The sequence below is a fragment of the Plecotus auritus genome (assembly GCF_963455305.1).
Source record: "Plecotus auritus genome assembly, chromosome: 13".
Lineage (NCBI taxonomy): Eukaryota > Metazoa > Chordata > Mammalia > Chiroptera > Vespertilionidae > Plecotus > Plecotus auritus.
This window is the reverse complement of record NC_137779.1, coordinates 23,524,745-23,548,257: the sequence shown is the minus strand read 5'-3', so window position 1 is coordinate 23,548,257 and position 23,513 is coordinate 23,524,745. Positions and strand designations below refer to the sequence as shown.

The following is a 23,513-nucleotide window of genomic DNA, read 5'->3' as shown; positions in this document are numbered from 1 at the left end:
CAGGGACTCTCTGGAGTGAAACATCAGTGAATAAGACATTTGATATGTTTTATGTACACACATGGCTGCCCACTGACTGTTGATTTACATATTTGATGACATGGTGATGGAGTATTTGAAGCCATTAATAAAATACGCCAAGTCACTCACAGTGTCAAGCAAAGCCAAAAATCCATGCAGAAAAGCAAGGCCATTCTAGGCAGCCTAAGGATGAAACATCCCTGTCGGAGGCCATACTAAGCTGTTCTCAGCACTCAGAGCACCACCCAGGATTACCGATGTTCTTTCTCTTACGTTCGAAGATGCTGGGGGGAGTCCGCAAGAATTGTTTGCCATTACAAGTCCGCATCTACCCATCAGGCATGGCTCTAAACTTACCCAAGACTTGTTGACAAGCGGGACTTAAACCTGAGCCCAGGAGGACATTCTTCATGTCCGCTACAGCTTTAAATTTTTTTTTTTAATTTTCTTCTAACTTTCCATTCTTTCATGTATCTCAAATATGCCTTACAGGATACAGTTTGTTATTTTTTAAGTTCTTTCATAAGGTTCTATTAGTGGTAAAAACCCTACCTGCAAATGTTATTTCACATTCTTGATAGTGGCATAGCATACAATTCTTGATTGACAGTCATTTTCTCACACTCTGCACTTTATATATCTACCTATCTATCTATAGATCTATATCAAGTGCATCCATGTTAGGGATCAATAAACTGTTAGGATATTTTTTATTAAGGATGACTTACTAATAGCAATTTTCGTACATCATATAGATTTTGAAGCTATTTTACTAGGTTCATATAGATTTAGCATTTTAATATTTTCCTGTTAAATGGGCCCTATCATCTTTATAAAATGACTTTTGTATCTCTTAATTCCTACTTTTAACATTCACTTAACCTAAATTAACATAGACATACCAGAATTTTTGTGGGCTTTGTTTCTCAGTATTTTTGTGACATAAATTTTTCACTCCTTTTGTTTTTTGTGTTTTTTTTTTTAATTATTGGATTTACTGGGGTGACATTAGTTAATACAATTAAATAGACTTATCATGGGAAACAATTCATAAATTTTATAAGTGTCTAATCACTATGCTGTACACATGAAACTAACATAAAATAATATTTACTGAATGCCAACTGTAATTGAAAAAAAGTAAAGCAAATAGGGCAAATTGGTAACATTTCATAAAGTTGGATGATGTGTACACAGGTTATATTATTTTGTATTCTTTGTGAATGTTTGAAATATTTCACAAAATAAACAAAACCCAGAAGGTATTATATATTACTCTAAATTCTTGTGATGTATATGATGAACAATACAGCAAATATTCATTATGCAATATTTATTACCTTTTAACAAATGTTATTAAATGGTGACATCAAATAGAAAAAAATAGTTCAGCAGGTAAGGGATTTTTTTTTTATATATATAAAGCCATATTCTGGGTTTTCTGACCGATTTCAACCAGGTCACGGTCATTTACAGACAACATGGTTGAACATCCACCCAGAGACATGCACACGAAACTGTTTTCATTAAGATGAGCACAGATAGTGATGGATGATCAAATCATAGAGCCCAGGTTACCCGGCGTTTTTGGATTTGGGAGGCCTTTGGAAACGCAGTTTCCTTGGATTCTTGAGAGCGTACGTGGACAATGCTAGGCGGAACGGGGGTGCGCTCTGGTAATGAAATCACTTGGATAGAATTCCCAGACTGCTGTCTGAAATCACTGTCTTGGACAGGGTTTTGCATGGTAGCTTCGGAGTCACTACTATTCATGAACCGCTGGTGCTGCAGGAGAGAGAAGAATCCTGCGGAAGAGAGAAGCCAGGGGAGGGCGACAGAGGAACAGTAGATGTTTCATGAAATAGTCAAGAAATACTTCCCTCGGTGCTGGCAGAGAGACGCTGACCCAAAGCCCAGGGGTTCTCTTTGGAACCACCCCCAAGAAATTTGGAAGGGGGAGGACGGATGCTTCGGTGGGACAGACTAAAATTGGGTGCAGAAGAGTTTGCACACTTCTCAACAAAAACAAAATGGAGGATTCTTTTTGAAAAGGGACATGCATCTGAGTTAGGAATTTCTCAATGAGATTTTAAAACTCCTTTAGAGCCATTCGTCGGTTTGGCTCAGTGGATAGACGTCGGCCTGTGGACCCAGGTTCCGTTCCGGTCAAGGGCATGTACCCTGGTTGCAGACTTCTTCCGGCACCGAGCCCTGATCGGGGCCTGTGCAGGAGGCAACCATCGATGTGTTTCTCTCACATCAATGTCTCTCTCTGTCTTTCCCTCTCTCTTCCACTTTCCCTAAAAAAAAAAAAAATCAATGGAAAAATAGTCTCAGTTGAGGATTAACAAAAAAACAAACACAAAACCACTTTTAGAAAGAAGGGTCTCCAATGTCGGTGGCCGAACATTTAGTATTAGAGATTGCTTTTCTCTGAGCTAAAAGGGCCTTGGCATGACACTGCCCTCCCACCTACGTGGACATTCCATGCTATGCGTTCGCTTTAGTCTTCCCTGAGATGGGGAGGGCGTGAAAGACGGTAGCAAAGGTGGAGATAAGGAGCTGCCCTCTTAGGCCAGCACGTTGACCATGTCACCCAGTCCTGGTCCCCAGCTCTGTCTCTAGAGGAATTGTCATCAGAGAGTGAGTCCACTTGAACTTTAGCCCCTTAAAATGCAAGGATCGCCGAAACCGGTTTGGCTCAGTGGATAGAGCGTCAGCCTGCGGACTGAAGGGTCCCAGGTTCGATTCCAGTCAAGGGCATGTACCTTGGTTGCGGGCACATCCCCAGTGGGAGGTGTGCAGGAGGCAACTGATCGATGTTTCTCTCTCATCGATGTTTCTAACTCTCTATCCCTCTCCCTTCCTCTCTGTAAAAAATCAATTTAAAAAAATGCAAGGATCGGTACTTTTTCCTTATTCCCTTTTTCCATCCTTTCACTCTCCCTCCTATCCAGGAAAGGTTGGTTCTTGTTTACCCATCAAAAGCCCTCAAAACACTCACCAGAGGCAAAATGGAAGAAAATACTGAAGTAGGCCGTGGAAATGTTCCAGGTGAAATGGTAGTTAGAGTAGTACACGGATTTGCCTTGCCTTAGCTTTATGTGATACAGTATGAGTGCAGAGAGCAGAAGGATACCTAATGGCCAAAAAAAAGGAGGGGAAAAAGCCTCTTGTGAGGAACTGTGATGCTTCTACTCCTCTGAACCCCCAGATAGGCCTCATTTCTAAGCCTCCACCCTGGGTATATGCACCTCATCCAAGAACCCATCCCACGTCCGTGGATGGTCCCATTCAGAAGCTGCGTATTGGAGCCAAAAATCTGGGAAGGCCACATTAGACAGAAACGACAGGCTGGGCTCACAAACCAAGTCCCCCTTCACGCCCGTGTTAGGGGAGCCAGGGAGTTTTACCTGTGAAGAAAGTGAGGAAGGCAGCCATAAAGGAGACCCACGCAGTTTGAGGAAGCATATAGGTGAATTCCAATCCCAGGAAGCAGTTGTGGATGTAGGATAAGCTGAGGACCAAAATCAGGATGACTCTGATCACTTCCATGTCACCTGTTGGAAAGCAGACGCTATCTTGAGAGAAGGACAGATGTTTCTTCTAGGCTCATTTCCACCCAGGACCACACATCTCTAAGTCAAAATGGAAATGGGAGGTGGGGGTGGGGGGCGGGATTTGATTACATAATACCGACAGAAGTGGGGGCGATGAAGAAGCAGGAAACCATAAGCTGAATGGGAGAGAGAACCCAAAGAAACCGTTTCTGTCTTGGTATCTCTGTAAGCTTCTTTTCTCCTCCTTCCCTTTCTCAGAACTCATTTCTTAGGAAATACTCGAATTTCTCCTTTTCACCTCTGCTGTCAATATAACTGACTTTCCTTGTTGCCCGTTGCCTTTTTTTTATACCCTTCTGTTCTTGCTGTGCTTATTCACCCTGCTGCTACTGCCAAGACTTCTCAACTGTCCAGCCAGTAAGTCTGTGAACTTCAAAACGTCTCAAAAACATTAGAAATGGTGAGATTTTTGAACTCTACCTTGACTGTATTGATGATGAAAGTGGACCCACTGCACCCTGAGGAAACTGCACCAGAGAATAACAAGTAAGCTGGCACGGTAAACGGAAGTCAAGGAAAGGCGAACCTTCCCTCTCCACCCATCTTCCTAGGGTATCGTTCTTACCTTTTGGCCAAATGGTACTATATAACCATGGGCTGTGGCTTTTTATTTTTGCTCTGGTTTCAATATTTAGTTTAACCCAGTCATTGACCAATATCCCTAATGCCAGGAAGACTAAGGCCCAAGAAGCGATGAACATGTTGATGGCCTGGATATTTCTAAGTGATAGCTGCATGATGGCAAGCAAAGAGTTCAAGCAGAGACCACCACCAGTATCTCACATGCCTTTCTTCTGATTTGATTAGTCCTAGGAAGAAGAGAAAAATCTAGACGTTTAGTGATCGCTGAAGGCATTGGCCGTGGCGGAAGCTGAAATAGCCTATGGGACCACTCCTATATTGGGGCCAGACTGCTGTCAGGGATGTTAACTGCCATGGAATCATCTGTTGGTTTGACCCTAGACCCTGGGGCCTGGTTCAGTGGAAGGAACAAAGGGGCTCAGGAGTTCTGAGGGAGCTATCAGCTATACAGGGAGATATGGTATCACACGCAGAGATAATTATCAGATACACGGACAACTAAAGACCTGGAAATAAGTTAAACATGCATGACTAAGGAGGTCTAATTTTATTTTATTTTATTTTTTTAATATGTATTTTTTATTGATTTCAGAGAGGAAGGGAGAGTGGGAGAGAGAGATAGAAACATCAATGATGAGAGAGAATCATTGCTCGGCTGCCTCCTGCACATCCCCTACTAGGGACTGAGCCTGCAACCCAGGCATGTGCCCTTGACTGGAATCGATCCCCGGACCTTTCAGTCTGCAGGCCAACGCTCTATTCACTGAGCCAAACCAGCTAGGGCAGGAGGTCTAATTTTAGAGTTAGAATTATAGGTTCCAGGATTAGTTGATATTAGGCAGAGATCAGTGAAGGGAAGTAAGAATTAAAGATCTTTGACACAAGTGTCAACTAGCAGCATCAAAAAGAAAAAGGGAATCACCATTGAAAATTTAGGATGTTTTGGAGAAACTTGGTTACCCATTTGGATAGCCTAAAGCAGTTTAATCAGGCAGGCATCTAAAAACTAGACCAGTGTCTTGAAACTGAATGATATGGTCTGATACACCAAACCAATAATGCACGCCAATATCATCTATAATAATAAAAGTGTAATATGCTAATTAGACCAGATAGCCGAACAACCTTCCAGACATAATTCCGGACATCCTTCCAGATGAAGCCTCTGTGGCGGGGGCCAAGGCAGAGGCAGTTAGGGGTGATCAGGTAGGCAGGCGAGTGGTTAGGGGCAATCAGGCAGGCAGGCAGGCAAGCAGTCCCAGATTGCTAGAGGGATCAGGACTAAACTGGCAGTAACCCCTCCCCCCTCCCACCTCCCGTGCATGAATTTCGTGCACCGGGCCTCTAGTTTACTTATAAAGTGCAGACAATTACTTGTTAGAATTGCCTTTGTATCTAGGCAGAGTAAACATTTTTGATTCCTTGAAGAGGCAACCATGGTATACCCTAAGTTCAGAGTCAGAGCACTTGTACTTAAATAAAAAATAAATAAATTAAAGCTTTTTCCTGAACTAAGATGAAAGTCACCTCCAAAACCTCTGTCTGCCTATTTCTTCAACCTCTTTGCAGAACCTGGAATTGCTGGATTTCTTTCATTGTCTCAAACACACTATGTTGTTTTTCAGACCTCTGTACACATCTTATTACATTTTATATATCTTTTTATTTTTTTTTTATATATCTTTTTAAAAATATATATTAATTTAAGAGAGGAAGGGAGAGGGAGAGAGAGAGAGAAACATCAATGATGAGAGAGAAACATTGATTGGCTGCTTCCTGCATGCCCCCTACTAGGGATCGAGTCCGCAACCCGGGCATGTGCCCTGACCTGGAATCGACTGTGACCTCCTGGTTCATAAGTCGATGCTCAACCACTGAGCATCGATGGTTGGGCGTATATTTTTTTAATTTTTTGAAACAATGCTCAATATCTTTAATCTTACAAAGGAAACATTAATGAAATGGCCTCCGGATCCTGGTTTTAAATCCTAATTCTACCACTAAGAAGCTTTGTGGTCTTACAGATGATAACACTTCCTACTACATAAGAATTTTGTAAGAATTAAATTAATTTAGAGGCGTAAAGATGTCTTAAAAAGAGTTCCTGGCACATAAATGATACATAAGGAAGGACCATCGTCTTCATTTGGATTTCCTGGGAAGGAGATGCTAAGGCGGAGATTTGTGTGTGGGGAGTGGACTGGGTGTACACCCAGGAGCCACACCTGGTAAGTGCTTCAGGGAATCAGACTTGAGCAGAAGTTGAAATGAGATGCGGTTGCAACCCAAGCAATGTTAGCCAACAGCTAACACCCAGCGCTCTGCATCTGGGGAGGTCCTTGGGAGTCATCCTGACTGGAGCAGGAGAGTTTGTCGTGGAATGCACGCTGCTTCTGGACAGTCCTTTATGTCCTGGGAACTGCACGCCTTCGCAGTCAGCATTTCTGGTGGCTGTGGGAATGAGTGCTCGCCCTTCCCCACTCCTGTATCAGGGGCCAGCGTGCTGTTAGGGCTGCCAGCTGCCATGGAGTTGTCTATCAGTTTGACCCTTGACCCTTGTGGACTAGTGAAGCAGAAGGACCATGCGGGGGATAGGGAGCACATTAAGACAGCTTATGTTATTACATGCTTACATATTGATACTTATATTGCTATACAATAGATCCCCAGGAGTAGGATTTCTGGGTGGAAAGATGGATGCCTCTTAAATTTTTTTTTTTTTTTAATTCTCACCCAAGGATATTTTTCCATTGATGTTTAGAGAGAGTGGAAGAGAGAGGGGAAGACAGAGAGAAATATTGATGGGAGAGAAACACATTGACTGGCTGCCTCCTGCACACACCCTGACTAGGGCCGGGGCTGAGGAGGAACCTGTAACCGAGGCATGTGCCCTTGACCGGAATCGAACCCGGGACTCTTCGGTCTGCAGGCTGATGCTCTATCCACTGAGCCAAACCGGCTAGGGCGCCTCTTACATTTTAATAAGTAATGAGAGTAAATATATAAAGATTTAGCCAGATGGCGTTGTCTCTTCGAGGCTTGGTTTGCAATGTTTAACATTCGTTCTTGGGGTGGCTGAGAAGACCCAAACTACAAAGACAATCGGTCCTTTTCAGAACCATGTGGGCAGTAACCACAATGAGACCACCTTCCCCAAGCAACTAAGTGATTCTCTGGATGCAATGCTGACGCCGTTGTAATAACCTGGTTATTATTTAACAGAAAAGGAGAAAAGGGAAAGCGAAGCGATTCTCTGGGTGCAATGCCACGAAGCACTGAGTTCCCGTTCCACAAACATCCGCTGCTGACTTAGCTTGAGCACCGTTCGGGACCCAGCGCAGTTGAAAAGGAACCTGAGCCGATGGGGCGTTTTCTATTTCCCTTTGCTCGGCACCCGCACCCTTCCCAGCCTGCCTCCAGGACTGCGGGAGCTCAGCTCTCCCAGGCACTCTCATCACCTCAGCCATCCTCGGTGGTGCCTCTCTTCCCCCAGATGCAACAGGCCATTTCCCTGGGCAGAAGGACTAGAAGCAGTTTCACGGAGCCTCCGTTAAGTCTCTGAGGTTAGACTGGGCCTTTTAATCAAGAAAGCTCGGCGGGAACCCCTGACTTTCGGATCCAGATGTCTGCCATCAACATTCAGGTTGAATAATCCTTCCTGGTAAGAAACAGATCATCAGAACGGCTCACTGACATTCTCCTAAACGTACTGCCCAGCTCGGCCTGCCTGGCCTTCCCGGGAAAGAACACACACCAGGCCACGCTGGCTCATGTATTTTACCACGTTAGCTTTAAGACATGTTCCCTGAACGTAGGCCACTGGTGGGGGTCAGAGAAGGTAGTGTCCAAACCAATCACTGCCTTAAAATTGTAGCTAGAGTGTGATGGAGAATCACACAAAGGAAGAGGCTTCAGATAGACTTGGAAATGCTGCAGGAGTGGAATGCTTCACAGATAGGCTGCTATAAAAAAGGATGTGGGCCTAACTGGTTTGGCTCAGTGCCCTGACCGGGAATCGAACCAGGGACCCTTTTAGTCCTCAGGCCGACGCTCTATCTACTGAGCCAAACCAGCTAGGGCTCCACTACTGCCCCTTGTTCCAACTCAGTTCCTCCTCCCTGTTCTTCCTCTTTTCCCTTCTTTCTCATGAGACCTTTGCACCATCCTTAACACAAAATTCAGTGCCATTTTCATTTCTGTACTGATCTCAACCCAAGGTTTGTACTAGAGCCTAAGCAGAACGGGGAGAATGACTAACACAGAGATTCCCTAAATCTAGAAGCAAAACAATAATGCCTTTTGAACTTGGAACCTTCCCACAAAATTTTCTAAAACCTACTGTATTCGTTTTCTAGAGCTGCTGTAACCAAGGACCACAAATGATTTGCTTCAAACAGCAAAAGACTTTTGTTTCAATCTGACTTTATCTGAATTTGTTGAGATTTGAAAAGAGTCTATTTCCAAATAAGGTCATATTACATGTCATTGGGATTTAGGGCTTACTCATATCTCGCTTTGGAGGGCACAATTAAATCCATAATTTACCTCTTGTAAATTATTCTATAGCCCTGGCTTAGTTACGCTTTGTATCACAATCGAGAATAAACTTGCTGTCAGCTAGATGGCAATGTTTTGTCTTATTCCCTATAATTCCTGTGGGTTCATTTTAGGTTTAAGATAAATATGATTATAATTTTACTAGAGGCCTGGTGCACAAAATTTTGTGCACTGGGGGCGGGGTCCCTCAGCCCGGCCTGCGCCCTCTCGCAGTGTGGGACCCCTTGCTCCTTACCGCCTGCAGCGGAGAAGGGAGAGGCTCCTACCACCACCTCTGCGCTCGCCAACCATGAGCCCAGCTTCTGGCTGAGCAGCGCTCCCCTTGTGGGAGCACACTGACCACCAGGGGGCAGCTCCTGTGTTGAGTGTCTGCCCCCTGGTGGTCAGTGCGTGTCATAGTGACTGGTCGTTCTGCCATTTGGTCGATTTGCATATTAGGGTTTTATTACATAGGATTTCCCCCAAGAGTACTTACCTATAAACGGGAGACTATTTAATCCATAAAACTCCCAGTACTCTGGCAGATGGTAAATAAAATATGAGCCCTACAGGGAACATGTGCTCTGTAATTCCCGGGGGCTTGACCTGATTGAAAGAATCATCACTCCAGCAAAGGTCAGGGCATCTGTCTGATGCTCATGCTGATGAATTCCTCACCAATCCACCCTTTGGTCTCTTTTTCAAGCGTTCCCTTCTCTAGTGCAAGTCCAGCGATCACTTGTCAACCCGTGATGCGGAGACTTTAAATGATGTTGATGGCTTTGCCTCTTGCCAATATCATTTATTTTTATTGTTTATTAGTGCCCACATGTCCCTGCTTTTCGCCACAAAGAAAATCAAGTGTGAAGTTAAGAGCAAGATTCATTGACTGAGATTTCCCCAAGCAACACACAGAAAAATGACCTTCATGATCAGTATAGGTAACGCTGTTGTGCCTGTCGAACAATGTGTATTTCATTGCTTTGAAAATAGCCTTGATAGTCCCTATGTAAATTAGTGCCTTGTCTCCTGTTATTATGCATGGTTCCTAGAAAGGCAACAGCTAGAATTATGAATGAACTTGGCGGGGAGGGGGAAGGTGTGTGTGAGAAAATGTAGAGTAACAAAGCAGGAACTCTATCAATGAACAGGCATTTCCTGGAAGCACATGACCTTCCCCTGAACCTGAAACCTTGTATTTGGGGGAGGAATTAAGCTGATTTCATTAAAAACAAAACAAAAACAAAACAGCTGGACCTGAGTCCCTCTTGTCATCTGGGGCTGTCAAACTCTACCCTGAACAAAAACACAGTGAGTTTAGGTTGGCCTGATTAATCATTTTTTTTTATTTGAGTTGGTCATAGGTGCCATGTTTCAGGTAGAAGGCATAGAGTACAGTGGAGAGAATGGCCCCCAAAAACATTTCGTTTGTGGTGTTGTAAGTGGGGCTATTGTCCAGCCATAGTGCTGAATACTATATATGTTATGCTTCTTAATCCTGGCAACAATTCTGTGGAGCTGGGTGTCACAGGTTGGGTTCCTAAGACAGCTGGCTATGAGATAAAATTTGGAAAGTAAAATGCTTTTAAGAAGTGTCTTTGGGATTAAGACCTGTGAAAAAAAGGAAAATGAAGAAAGAATGGACAGAGGGAGAATTTGAACTGTGACAGAAGCCTCTAAAATTCAACTGGAATGGAAGCATGACAGTCCTTCAGAGTTATCCCAAACTGGGCCCCGATGAAAAGGTCATACAGGCCCATACCCATCAGTCATGAATGTGGACTGAGACAAGACATGACTCTGGTAGACCACTCCTCTGCAGTGCAGTGGACATGATCCCTAAAGGGACTAACCTCTAAAAGCTGTTGCCATTGCCCTGACCGGTGTGGCTCAGTGGATAGAGCATGGGCCTGCGGACTGAGGGGTCCCAGGTTCGATTCCGGTCAAGGGCATGTACCTTGGTTGCAGGCACATCCCCAGTGTGGGGTGTGCGGGAGGCAGCTGACCGATGTTTCTCTCTCATCAATGTTTCTAACTCTCTATCCCTCTCCCTTCCTCTCTGTAAAAAAATCAATAAAATATATTTTAAAAATAAAAAATAAATAAAAGCTGTTGCCAAAATAGTTGAGGAAGCGATTTTTCATCAAAGGGACAGCTGGGTGGTGTGTCACAGTGTCCACCATGGAAGGTAAGTTTATCATTACTTTAGAGACACAGAGAGAGAAGCTAAGAGAAGGTCATTGTCCAGGATTGTCATCATATCATCATCTTCATCATCATCATCATCATCATCATCATCATCATGACAGTCACTATTGTTCAGGACCTCCTCTAAGCCCTTCACACGTGTCCTTTGGAATCACAACAACCCTGTGGGATAGGTAGTATTATAACCCCCCCCACTTCACAGACAAGAAACGAAGGCACAGAAAACATAAGTAACTTTCCACAAGTAACACAGGTAGACCTAGGCGTTAAGCCCAGTATGGGGTCATGCTCTTACCCATTACACAGTCATGAAGCTCTCGGAATGTGAACCCAGAACTTTCTGATCATCAAGCCCATGCTATTCTTTTTAAAATAAGCTGGTTTGTCTCTCTCTCTCTCCCTCTCCCTTCCTCTCGGGGCGGGGGGGGGGGGGGGGGAATATACATATATATATATATATATATATATATATATATATATATATATTTGACAGTGAAAGAAAAAAAATTAGTCTTAACCACACAACAAAGTTCAATTGATGATTCAGTGACAGCTAATCATTTGTAAGAAACAACAGATGCCCCTACAATGAAGATCTACTCCATGGTGGGTTTTTTGAAGCACACTTAACCAACTGAGTAATGCACTATAATGATCGTGCTGGTCTTTCAAACATGTATTCAGAGCTTGTAATAATTTTTCCTCTGAGGATGCCAGAGATTCACTTAATTGGTGATGAAGTTACAGCAGGAGGCGCTTCTTCCACACCCACCGCCAGTGGCTCCGGACAGTTCAGAGCGAAGGCCTCTGGGTGTGGAGGGTTGGAGGGGCCCCTCCGTCCCATGAACCCGGGCTATGGAAATAAACCCTGACTGGTGACAACAAGTGTGAGGTAGATGATGGATGATCTGGGGGGTGAGCGACCGGCTCTCCCTCATCCCTGCAGGACACCACAAGATGCTGGGGGCACAGGCTGTAGAGGAGGAGACTTGCCTGCGATCCTTCCAGGCTGAGGCCCGGCTGCCCAGGCAGTCTGGAACCAAGGTCTGTCTGGGAAAGGGGAGGGGAGCAGCGGGAAGGAGAGGGGTTCCCAGCAGTCCTGCGTCAGGCGCTGGTGGAGTAACTGGACCTGCCCACTGGGTAACATTAGGGAAAAACTCTGCAGACACTGGAGTAGAGGAGAAGGAGGTCCCTGAGCCGCGTCCGGACCCGCTGAGCCACCATGTGCTGCAGTGACCGGGGAAGCCTGCCTGTCCAGGCCACGTGTCCGGTGGGCGCTCCTCCCGCAGGGAGTGGCTGGAGAACAGCTGGTCCCACTGCCCCTGCTGGGCTCAGGGGTTTAAGATTCTCCCAGGCCCAAGCTCATTACGAAAGTCACTTGATCCTAAAGCTTTGCTATTTCTGTTAATGCTGTGATGACCTAAGTGTAGCTAAGAAAAGACAGGAGTTTAGCTCTGGCTATTTTATAGATGAAAATTAGATTCCATCACTCTCCGGAGTTTCTCTATTCCTTTAAATATAAATCAAAATACTCACTGTTGCCTGTAAGGCCCGGTGCTGTGGGCCCGGGCCCTCTGCCGCCTGGTCCTCCATCGGAAGCCCTTCTGCTGAGATGAGGGCTGAACACGGCCCAGCCCCTTGCCTGGGGCCTGTCTTTGAGCCCCACGCTGGTGGCGTGGTGGAAGCTGAATTCACAACAGGTCAAATGTCGCTCCTCTGGGCTCCTCTGGTTTATCGCTCACCAGAGCCGGAGACAGCTGTTGAACATTCTTGGCATCAGCGCCAGCAGATTCTTGAAGGAAGATATTAAGTTGGCTCAGCCGTCCCATTTCTAGGCCAAGATAGCAAACTTGCATAGCTAAGGACTCTTGGATGTCTGTGGCACTGCTTCTTGACAATGAAAAATGCATTTTTAGTTTAATAGCTGGAAGCTATGATTCGCAGAGATGCATGGGGGCGGGGGGGTGGGGAGTAGGAGGAGGTTTGGCCCTGAGCTGAGTTCTGTGCACCAAAGACTGCCAGCCGGCCTCATTTGTATCATCAGCAGCCTCCATACAGGCTCACGAAGCTTGGCTCTCCCCAGCCTTCGAAGTTCAGCTAAACCAAGAGGAACCAAAGACAGGAAGAGGAAGAAAGAATCACGTGTTTTGAGGGCTTCAAGCTGGGAGGTTGCTTGAGACTTTGTTTTGAGATCAGACTCTGGGGCTCAGAGAAGTGAGGTCTCTGGTCAGAGAGTGAGCGTGTCTAGCAGGTGCTGAGACAGTCCAGGACCAGGAAAGCGGGCAGAGGCCCGAAGGGGAGGTGACAGATATTGTGGGGCTGGGGGGGGGGAGGGGCGTTGTGACGGTGCAGGAGCCAGTTCCCTCTGATTCCTGGGTTGCACCAGGGTCTCCTCCCCAGTGTGTGTGCACCGGGCTATCACCAGGGGACACTGGTAAAATCAAGCCAGCGGGAGCTTGTGTGGATTTTTAGCCTTATTTCACTATAGAAATGTTCAAACATGCACGAAAGTAGAAACAACAGCCAAAGCGGTCAATTTAACCCTTATGTGTGCCTCTCCCATGCCCACCTCACTTCCTCCAGGAGATAGTAAACCCCAGCATGGCAGTAATTGTACCTGAAAGGACTTCAGCATTTATGTAGAATAACTAGACATGTTTAGGCCATAGCTGCAATTCTACAATTACATCTAGCAAAATTTCTAACACAATTGTAATGTCAACGAAGACTTGCTCATGGTCACATCCCTTGGTTTCCTCCAACAACGAACAACAAGAGTCCTTACAGCGGCTGCTTCAATCAGGCTGCACACAAGGTTTCCGCCCTGCAGGGTTCCCTTGAAATCTGTCCCATTTCCCTGCATCCCCTTTCCCATGCCGGTTATCTGGCGGAAGAATCTGGGTCACCTGTTTCTGTAGAAATTTCCCACGTCCTATATTTAGCTCAGGGCGACGTTTAACTTAAATGTAACCTGGATGCTTCACTAGATTCTAGTTTGTTGTTTTTGCAGAGTCATAGATGGCACTGTGTTCTTATTACATTGTGTCTGGGTTTTATTTTGTGTTTTTTTTTTTTTTCAGCGTTGCATCTAAATGGGGGCTTTTAGATAGTCACAAAATCTGGGTAAGTATAATAATAATGACAATGATAACAGTACAATAATAATAGTAGTGATTATATACTAGGTGTACAGGTTAATAATGCGGATTTTTTTTCTATAGATGAGGGTTACACATACACTGAGTGGCCAGATCATTATGATCTCTGAACACATAATAATCTGGACACTCCATGTATATATGTGTGTGTGTATATAGATAGATAGATAGATAGATAGATAGATAGATATATTAGAGGCCTGGTGCATGAATTCGTGCACGGGTGGGGTCCGGCCAGCCTGGCCAGGGGGAGGGGACATGGGTGGTTGGCCGGCCTGCCTGCTGGTCGAACTCCTGGTCGAGGGGACAATTTGCATATTAGCCTTTTATTATATAGGATATACACTGAATGGCCAGATTATTATGCGTTCAGAGATCATAATAATCTGGCCATTCAGTGTATGTTGACATATATGCGATTTGATATGTATGCTATTTTGTTGTATCGACAACAAGCTTCAAAACTTCATATGTCAAATTTTCTGAAGGTGTTAACATCACAGATATTTTTACGCTTAAAAATGTCGAATTTCGTGCCAAAACAAAAAGAGCATTTGCGGGAAGTTTTAATTCATTATTTTGAAGAAAAGTGCTAGCGATTGGACATTACTTTGAATGAAGCACTTTTGATGTTTCTCATGAAATTGTCGTGTTTTCTTTGATTACAAAATCTGCATTTTTAACTGGTTAATGGCTAATCCGCATTTTTAACCGGTACACCTAGTATTGAAGGTTCCCTGTGCCAGGCACTTTGCCAAAGGCTGCACAGAGCTGTTTTCATTCGAGTGCACCCTCATTTTATGGGGGAGCAAGTCAATGAGCAGAGGGACTGACTTCATGACTTGCCCAGGGCCCACAGCTGGTACGTGATGAAGCTAGAATTGAGCCCCAGTCGGTCTCATCCCCAAACCCAGGTTCTCTAACCTTCTGTGGGGTTTGGTGACTTCGGTCCAAGAAGGCATCCCACCTAGAGAAGCTGGGGAACAGAAAGGACAGAGGAAGAGAGGGCACCCCACAGCCTGGGCTCCTGAAGGGACACAACAGGGAAGGCAAACGACGGCCTCTTTAGGAAAGACTGCAGGTGAGCAGGTGTGTGCGGTGAGCTGTGTGCTGGGCAGGAGGGATGGTGCCCCTGTGCCTGTCCTCTTCAGGGTAGGCATACACGGAGTCTGGCAGGGCTGTTAAGGCACAGTAAGACCGATTGATGGGGTGGCTCCTGGCTGCTTGGGGGTTCTGGCAGTCCTAGGCCTCCCCCCAGAGGAAGGAGAAAGCTACATCTCAGACCATATGTGAACCAATTCTCAGAATAAGCTGCCATGGTCTATGGTTTTTGGATTAGTGCTCATTGTTGGGACCCTCCCTTAGGGTTAATCTGCCCCAAGACAAAAGGTGCCTTTTAGCTCTCGTAAATTTATGCAAATATACTTCTTACATTCAGGGTTCAGACTCAAAGACGTTTGTAAACAATTTTGCATCTGAAGCTTCCTCTAAATGCCTGAGCATGAAGATTCAATTTAAGTAATCAGCCCATTTGTAGAGAGAAATCACAAATCAGTTACATTAGATGGAGCTGTGAATAGGGGCTGAGCCCTGCCACTCAGCTCAATCAGAGGATTCGGTTCTGAGTGAAGCAGGAAAACGGGGGAGCGATTCCTCTGGATTTCCAGGGCAGGCACAACCCGCCCAGCTTGCTGTCCCTTTTTCCCAGTGAGTGAGGCAATGGCCAAGGGCTGCTCCGGGAAGTGAAGGTTGTGTGGAGTGGTAACAGTCTCACAAGTAGCCCACTGTACCCCCGATAGCTGAGAAATGCTCACCTGACCAATGAGCCAGCGAGATTCACGTCAACCTTCCGGACATCAGCTTCGCATCACCTGGTCAAAATTCATGGCCACAGTCACATCCAATTCTCCTCAAGGCAGGGACGGATGACATCAAGCCAAAGCTCCGTGTACATGCATGTCGTCGCATGTCCACACACAGGTGTGCCTCCGTATCCCAGGCTTGCTCTAGAAGTTGGTCTTCTTTTCTCTCCATTTGGTTACTACATCCTCTTGGTCAGCAACCCCTATTGATTCTACATGCAAAATTCCCATGGATGCATGGATTTCTCTTCCTTCCCTCTGCTCTTGTGTGAACTCTGTCTTCGCTCTTCAGCTTTTATCACACGCATTCACGAATGTGCAAAATAGTTCAGGAGAGAGGAGCAAGCCCTCCCTGGAGGGGGTTGGGGGAGCCACGAAGGGAGGCTCAAGGTAGACTTGACCTTCCACCTTGCTTCCTCTATAAACCTGTCCCTCAAGCATCCTCACCGCGTAGGACAGGCCTCCACATCCTATACACAGTCCTTCATGATAGCCGTATACTGTATTCCTTTGTTTCCTTGCCGGTCTTAGAGGTGACCTACCTCCACGTCCAGTGCCTGGTGAGAAGCTTTGTCAATATTGGCTGAATGGACGAGCAAGTGAGGCCCCGACACAGTTTGAATCAATAGCCCTGAAGCAGTAATGAATAGTTAAGAATTAATAGGTCAATTCTATTTTAAAATTAAGTTAGAAATGATCCTTTTTTTTTCTGTTGATAGACCACTTAGAGAGAATTACCGGTAGGTCACCAGAGAAGGATGTCCACATGAAATACCACCCACGAATGCTTATAGCAGCTTTAGTCACGATTGCCGAAAAGGGGAGGCAACCAGGATGCCCTTCAGTAGGTGAGTGGACAAATACACGGCCGTTCACTGGAAAATGGAATATTGTTCAGCGCTAAAAGGATGAGCCTTCAAGCCATGAAAAATATGGAAGACACTTCAAATGCATCTTACTTTTACAGAAGCCACTCTGAAATGATTTGAACTACCTGACAATCAGAAAGAAGGTAAAAATAGACAGTAAAAAGATCACTGGTTATCAGGGGTTGGGGCAGGAGGAAAGACTCCATTCTTTTTTAAAAAATATTTTTTATTGATTTCAGAGAGGAAGGGAGAGAGATAGAAACATCAATGATGAGAGAGAATCATTGATTGGCTGCCTCCTGCACGTCCCCCACTGGGGACTGAGCCCAAAACCCAGGCATGTGCCCTGACATAGGAATCGAACCGTGACCTCCTGGTTCACAGGTCGGCACTCAGCCACTGAGCCAGACATATTATCTTCATTTGAGAAACAAGAAAAGGAGGTCCAGAGAGGTTGTTATGTGATCCGTGTTTCAAGGACCCACACACGTGAGTATGTGGTGTGGCAAGGTTTATGCGTGATGCAAAATCAAATGAGTTCCCCTCCTGGTTTCTCCATGTCCCATCTCCCTCCATCCGCCATGGGAAAAGTCCAAGCTTGTCTTCCTCAAGGCCAGGACAAAGGACGGTGTCCAGAGTTTCTGCTTCATATTAAAACTTAGTTCTTTGGAGCCCTCGGGGTCTGCTGCGGGCACTAGACCCGCATGGTCAAGTGTTCCCTGGTGGGAGAGAACATGAAGGAACCAGGAGAGTGTGGGTTAGAGAAGGAGAGGGGGAGGGAGGGAGTGGGCTCTTTGTTTCCCTGGAGTTTAACCAGGAGCTCTTTCTTTTTTTAAAAAAAAAATATATATATATTTTATTAATTTTTTACAGAGAGGAAGAGAGAGGAGAGGGATAGAGAGCTAGAAACATCGATGGATGAGAGAGAAACATCGATCAGCTGCCTCCTGCACACCCCCTACTGGGGATGTGCCCGCAACCAAGGTACATGCCCCTGACCGGAATCGAACCTGGGACCCTTCAGTCCGCAGGCCGACGCTCTATCCACTGAGCCAAACCGGTTTCGGCATAACCAGGAGCTCTTTCAAAATAACCAATAAACCTCCCAAGCTTTTGTGGGCTTCTGAAGGGTCCACCCCCTGACCAATGATCCTGTTCCCAGGTCAGACTGACAGGTCTCTCCGGTCAGGCACCTCCCCCTGCACCATTTTCACTTGTATTCTGCATGTGCTTACCTCTTCCTGCCTCCTGCCCCCAACCCCCAATCCTATAGGCAAGGGCAGGCTGCTCCCTACACCGGGGAAGGGTTAGGGTTGGGAAGCTGACTTCCTGGTGAAGCAAATAGGCTCAGAGTCCCAGCCCATGAGGCCCAACAATGTCCAATTCCTTCTGCGTTCTTCTTATTAATATCTAGCTAACTACATTGACAGAATGAGAATTTCCAGGTGGCAGAAGGGTTTATAAAAATGGCTGGTCAACCGTATTCTTCGAAAATGTCCAAATCATAATGTTAGGGGCAGGAATAGAATATTGGGGACCAGCTATCATTCCTGCCCCCAGAAATTCATCGTGCTCTGTTAACCATGATTGTTTTGTTCTGATTAAAGAAAGTACATCCTAACCTGGCTGGGAGTTGTACACGGGACCTGGGAGCTCACCTGGAAATGCTGTCCATCCTCCTCATCCGGGGGCTGCCTATTATCACGGAAAGATGAACAACCTTGTTGAGGAAAGGAATGGAGTCCCCGATGCCCCCGCCCTTTGCAAACCGCCCAGCCCACAAGGCCTGCTTTGCCTGTAACCTGTAACCATTATACCCATTCTTATTCCTTTTGCCCAGTTCCCCATGTAATCTTTGTCCTTGCCCCCATCTAAGCAGCTGGATTATGGGGGAGGGGGACAGAGTAGATTCCTGGATGACCTGCTGCTCTCCCATACTGCCGGCATTATTGGAATAAACGCTCATATATAATTCAACCCTGTCTCTGCTCAATTGGCTTAAGTAGTGACAGGCAGCCCAGACCCATTGGTTCTCCGGTTTCAAGAATAGATTTTTTTTTAAAAAAAGACACAAACTTTTACAGATTAAAGGAGACAAAGAACTATGGTATGACAGTACAGTATGTGATCAATCTTTTACTGCATGAAAAGCAACGCTATAAAAAAGACATAAATTGACAAAATTGAAGTATAGGCAGTAAATTAGATTTAAGTTCTGTATTAATAATCAATTTTCTGAAGTTAATAATACTGTCTGCATAAAAGACAATATTTCTTTCCCTAGAAATGCACACTGAAATATTTTAGGTATAAGAGGCCAGGACGCATGTAATTTATTCTCAAATAAGTGTTTAGTAAAAAGGAAAATATGTATGGTATTACATCTAGAGAGACAGCAAGTGAGAATAAAATCTTAAAAATAGGTGAAGTAAGATCTAGGGTATAGATGTAATTCTTTTCTACTGCAACTTTATAATTTTAAAATTGTTAGGTCTGATCAAATAATCGAATCGATATCCCCTCCCCGAGAAACAGACCTTTCAATCATTTTGCAATTGACATTCCCTTTCACTTAGAACACATTCCATTTTCTAAGACCGGTAACTTTCCCCTCCAGACTTGCCCAGGATCCAGACCCGCCCAGCGAATTCCCCATTGAAAAAGCCCATCTGGAGTCCTTTAAGATCTCTGACTCCCCTCCCCATCCCTGGGTGCTGGCACCATTTTGGGGCTCAGCCCATCTGGTTTTCAGATGACCTAATCTATCATCTATCTATCTATCTATCTATCTATCTATCTATCTATCTATCTATATAAGGCTAATATACAAAGTGTCCCCTCAGCAGTTCCACCAGGAGACGGAGAGTTCAATCGCTCGTTATGACATGTACTGACCACCTGGGGGCAGCGTGGAACATAGCAAGAGAAGGTGGGGAGGCGGGGAACCTGATTGGCCCTGGTTGCCGGCCAGGCCTAGGGACCCTACCCTTGCACATGCACCGGGCCTCTAGTAAATGTATAATTCTTTACTCCTTTTGTGCATTTCTCCTTTGGCGACCCTAACAGAAATTACTTCCAAATATTTTTTTCAATGGCTCATTGACTCTGATCCCCATTTTGAGCTTCTCTGATTTTACTTCTCAGAGCCACCACCATCACCATCACAGGCAGCCCCTAAGAGGCACACTATAGGTGTGTTAATGAGTCTGGATGAGGAGAGGACCAGGGCACCCTAAGGAATGAAGCTGGAGCTGGGGTATTAGCCATTCAAAGCAAGGAAGTTGATATTCACCCCTACATAATTTCCGGGGGTGGAGGGAGAGGAACAAGAGGGAAAAAAAATAACTAAAACATTGATGGGAAGGGTTTGAGATAAACTAGATTTAGAATGTAATTTTGTGTGTGTTTGTTAAAGAAAGAAGCCACAGTTTTCTTTGTCTTGTTTAAATTTTGTGTTCCTTTTTTTAAAAAAATTGAGGTATGATTGATGTACAAAAAAGCTGTACATAGTTAATGTATAAATATTGATGAGTTTTAAGATAATGATATACCCTTAACACCACCATAGTCACCACATAAAATACCATAAGCTTAACTGTCACTTCTAAAAGTTCTAAAATGTTCTCTGTGGGGGAGGGAGGGAGGCAATCACCCTGGCTCTCTGATGTGACTCGGCTACCTCCCCCAGGGTCCCCCCAGGGTCCCCCCAGGGTCCCCCAGGCCTGAGCAATGATCACAGGCCTGCCCGCATCTGCCTCACTGGGCCCTGCACAGGCGCCTTCCCGCTCTCCACACCTGCGCTTAGCTTGGCTGCACCCCAGGGAGCTCTTCCCACCTCCCGCAGGCTCTGCTTGGAGAGATTTCACCTGCGGGATGGCCTCCACGTCCCTGCTTCAGGCGTGTTTGTGCCCCGTGTTCCAGTCCAATGATTCACAACCAGAAAGCCGTGGGGTGTAAAACACTAATTGAAACCTCGGTGCTTGCTTTCTGCATTCTGGGAACGTGCGCGCCTGCCTGGTTACGTGAAGAGGGGTTGTATTTTCTAGCTCATTGATTTATCCTCATCCAGGCGCCAAATACAGCGCCCGGTGAGTCCGCCTGGGGAGTGCGCTTCTCCCGCGCCCTCCACCTCAGACTGCCATCGCCTCCAGCTCTCCGAATGTGAAAACAGCCGGAATTGGATTTGGTGTGATCACCAAGCCTGCCCTGTCAGCGGGTATGTATCTCATTTATGCTCCGAATGGAGGATTTGAGTGAGACCCTCACAGTCATCTTGGCTCAGTATTGGCTACAAAGAGAACACCCTGGAGGTGTGGCACAGGGCCTTGCGGGATGGACCGGGAAGCCAACCTCGCTGCCCCCTCCCTCCTCGCCAGGCACCTCACGACCTGCTTCCTGCAGGAGGAGGTGGCATCCTGGCTGTGCCGGGGATTTCCCAGGAGAAGGACGGAGCAAGTGAGGAGCCAGAGGCAGTTTCCACGTGGCACAGGCTGGGCCGCAGGGGGTGGAGCCCAGAGTCTGCATTCCCCCACACCCACCCTGGCCTGTCAGGGTGCCATTCACAGAGCTATGCTCCCCGACTCCTCCGGAAGCAGGTGGCAGCAGCGTCATGCTGTCACACACAGAGACACACTTAGGAACAAAGACACTGGCCCACAGTCACATGGTCATACGGAAAGATACACATGCACATGGCAGTCACAGGGATGCACACATTCACTGCCTGCCACTCGCTCTCTTCTTCTGACTCAGCGAAAATTGCGTGAACGGTCTTATTCCCACGTCTCTTCCCCGGGTGGAGCTGTTCACCAAACCTCTTTGTCTCGCTCCCGGCGCCTCATGGGTAGGTGAGCTCAGCTCACCTGGTGGGTGTCCCTCCCGGGCCCCGTCCTCCATCCTCTCTTCCCATTTCTGCCATCGTCCCGCAGATATACTCGACGGACACATTCTGAACTTGACGTGATAAAGAAATGAACTCATGTGCATCGAGGCCCTGAGACTCTGGAGCTCCCCGTAGATCCCTCAGCCTCACCTGAGCTCAGACAGTCCTCCAACCAGGAAGCCGCTGCGTGAGAGCACCCACCGTCCACCGGCACCCAGTGCTGTGGAATGAATGGGTGCATGGATGAATGAATGAATAAGCGAGGGAAGGAACCTTTAAGAGACTGCCACATGCCCTGCTTCGGCCTCCCCCCATTTCTCCAGCCTGACCTTGAGGCTGGGCTGGGTGTCGCTTCCTGGGCATGCACAATGGCCCGACTTGTCCTCTTGGGGTCAGGGAGCTGTTGCCCTGTGTCCCTTCCCCTGCCAGGCTGGGGCTCCATGTGGCAGGACAGTGTGGGTCTCGCCCACCGCTGTCCAGCTCCGGCCGTGGTGCCCGCGCACAGCAGGCACCTGGTAGACGCACCACCTGACTGAATGCACTCACCAGGATTTGTTGGGACTTGGAGTCTCCCAAGCCCTCCCCGGGGATCTGATCGATTCCTGGGTTCAGACAGGGAGGGCTGTGGAGGCGAGAGGGACAGCGTGATCTGAATGTGCAGCCGTCTGGGTTAGAGAGGAAGTGCTCAGAGGGCAGCCTCTAACCTGGACCAACAGTGGTCATTTCAGTGCATGTTTCCAGGCCTTACGCGCAGAGAGCAGGGGTCCCCTGCACTTGCGTTCTCTTGCTCTTCAGAATAAAGCCTCTGAGGCAGAAGGAACCCAGGATGAAGGCCAATCTAGGCCCAGGAAGGTCGAGGGCTCACGGAGCTGTACGCAGCGTGTGGGTGGGAAAAGCAGACCCGGACTCAGCCCAGAATCCCCTCCCGCTTCGCGCTCTCTGCAGAAGCCCAAGAGGCTCTAAGAATAGCAGCAGCCTGGCCTGGATTTTCTGAGAAAGTCCTGATTTCAAGTAGTTATGCCGTTGGCCTGTGAGTGCTGCAGTCCCGCGTGGAGAATGTGTGTCCATCTGTCCCAGGTGCAGCCCAGACAGACACCCTGCATTGTGCCTCAGGCCACTTCCGACTGACCACAGAGATCAGCCTGAGAACCCGCCCACTAGAGGGCGCTTCCCCTTCCCCACCCACCCCGGGCCTGCCAAGCTGCCAGCCTTGTCCCCTACCCCCCGCACCCCCCGCACCCCTTCCCCTCTCACACCTCTGGGGAAGGCCTTTCCTCTCTTCCCAGCCTCCCAGGCTCTGGAGTCCCAGCCGACAGGAGTGGAGAAGACTGGGAGAGCTGCCAACCTGAGGGGCCAGGCATCCAGACCACAGCGGAGCCATCGCACTAAACACCACTTGACATGTTGGCAGCATCACGGACAGCGGTGCCTGTGAGAATGTAGGTCAGTGCTTGCCTGCGAGACGGAAGAGGCCGGACCGCTGGCGTGGAAGACAGAGGAAAGCAATTACAAAATGCAGGTTCAGGAAGCATCAGCTCACAGGCCAACAGTGGACATCCACACGTGGAGACGAAGGGATAACCAGGAGGCCAGCGGGTTGTAACAGGTTCCCAAACGGGTCAGGAGTCCAGGACAAAGGATCCAGGGAAGGGAGCAGGCCAGAAGCTTCCAGAAAGAACGGCCTTCCAGGCAAAGCCTCTCTCTGAAGCGGGCCAGGGCTGTGCACTCACCTCCCAGCTCAAGACCATCCACCTGAGCCCAGCCAGGGGCCCGGG

At 47.0% G+C, this 23,513-nt stretch overlaps 1 protein-coding gene across 1 annotated transcript; it reads right to left on the bottom strand.

Annotated features, from left to right (window-relative positions):
- Positions 1-1,108: 1,108 nt before the first annotated feature.
- Positions 1,109-23,078, bottom strand: TMEM225 (transmembrane protein 225). The gene is made up of 6 exons (XM_080649822.1): positions 22,995-23,078; positions 22,285-22,360; positions 21,889-21,958; positions 3,435-3,581; positions 3,026-3,160; positions 1,109-1,826 (listed from the first exon to the last, which is right to left on the bottom strand). The coding sequence occupies exons 4-6, from the start codon at positions 3,574-3,576 to the stop codon at positions 1,582-1,584; spliced, it is 522 nt and encodes a 173-aa protein (XP_080505948.1). The 5' UTR covers positions 3,577-3,581; positions 21,889-21,958; positions 22,285-22,360; positions 22,995-23,078; the 3' UTR covers positions 1,109-1,581.
- Positions 23,079-23,513: the final 435 nt, after the last annotated feature.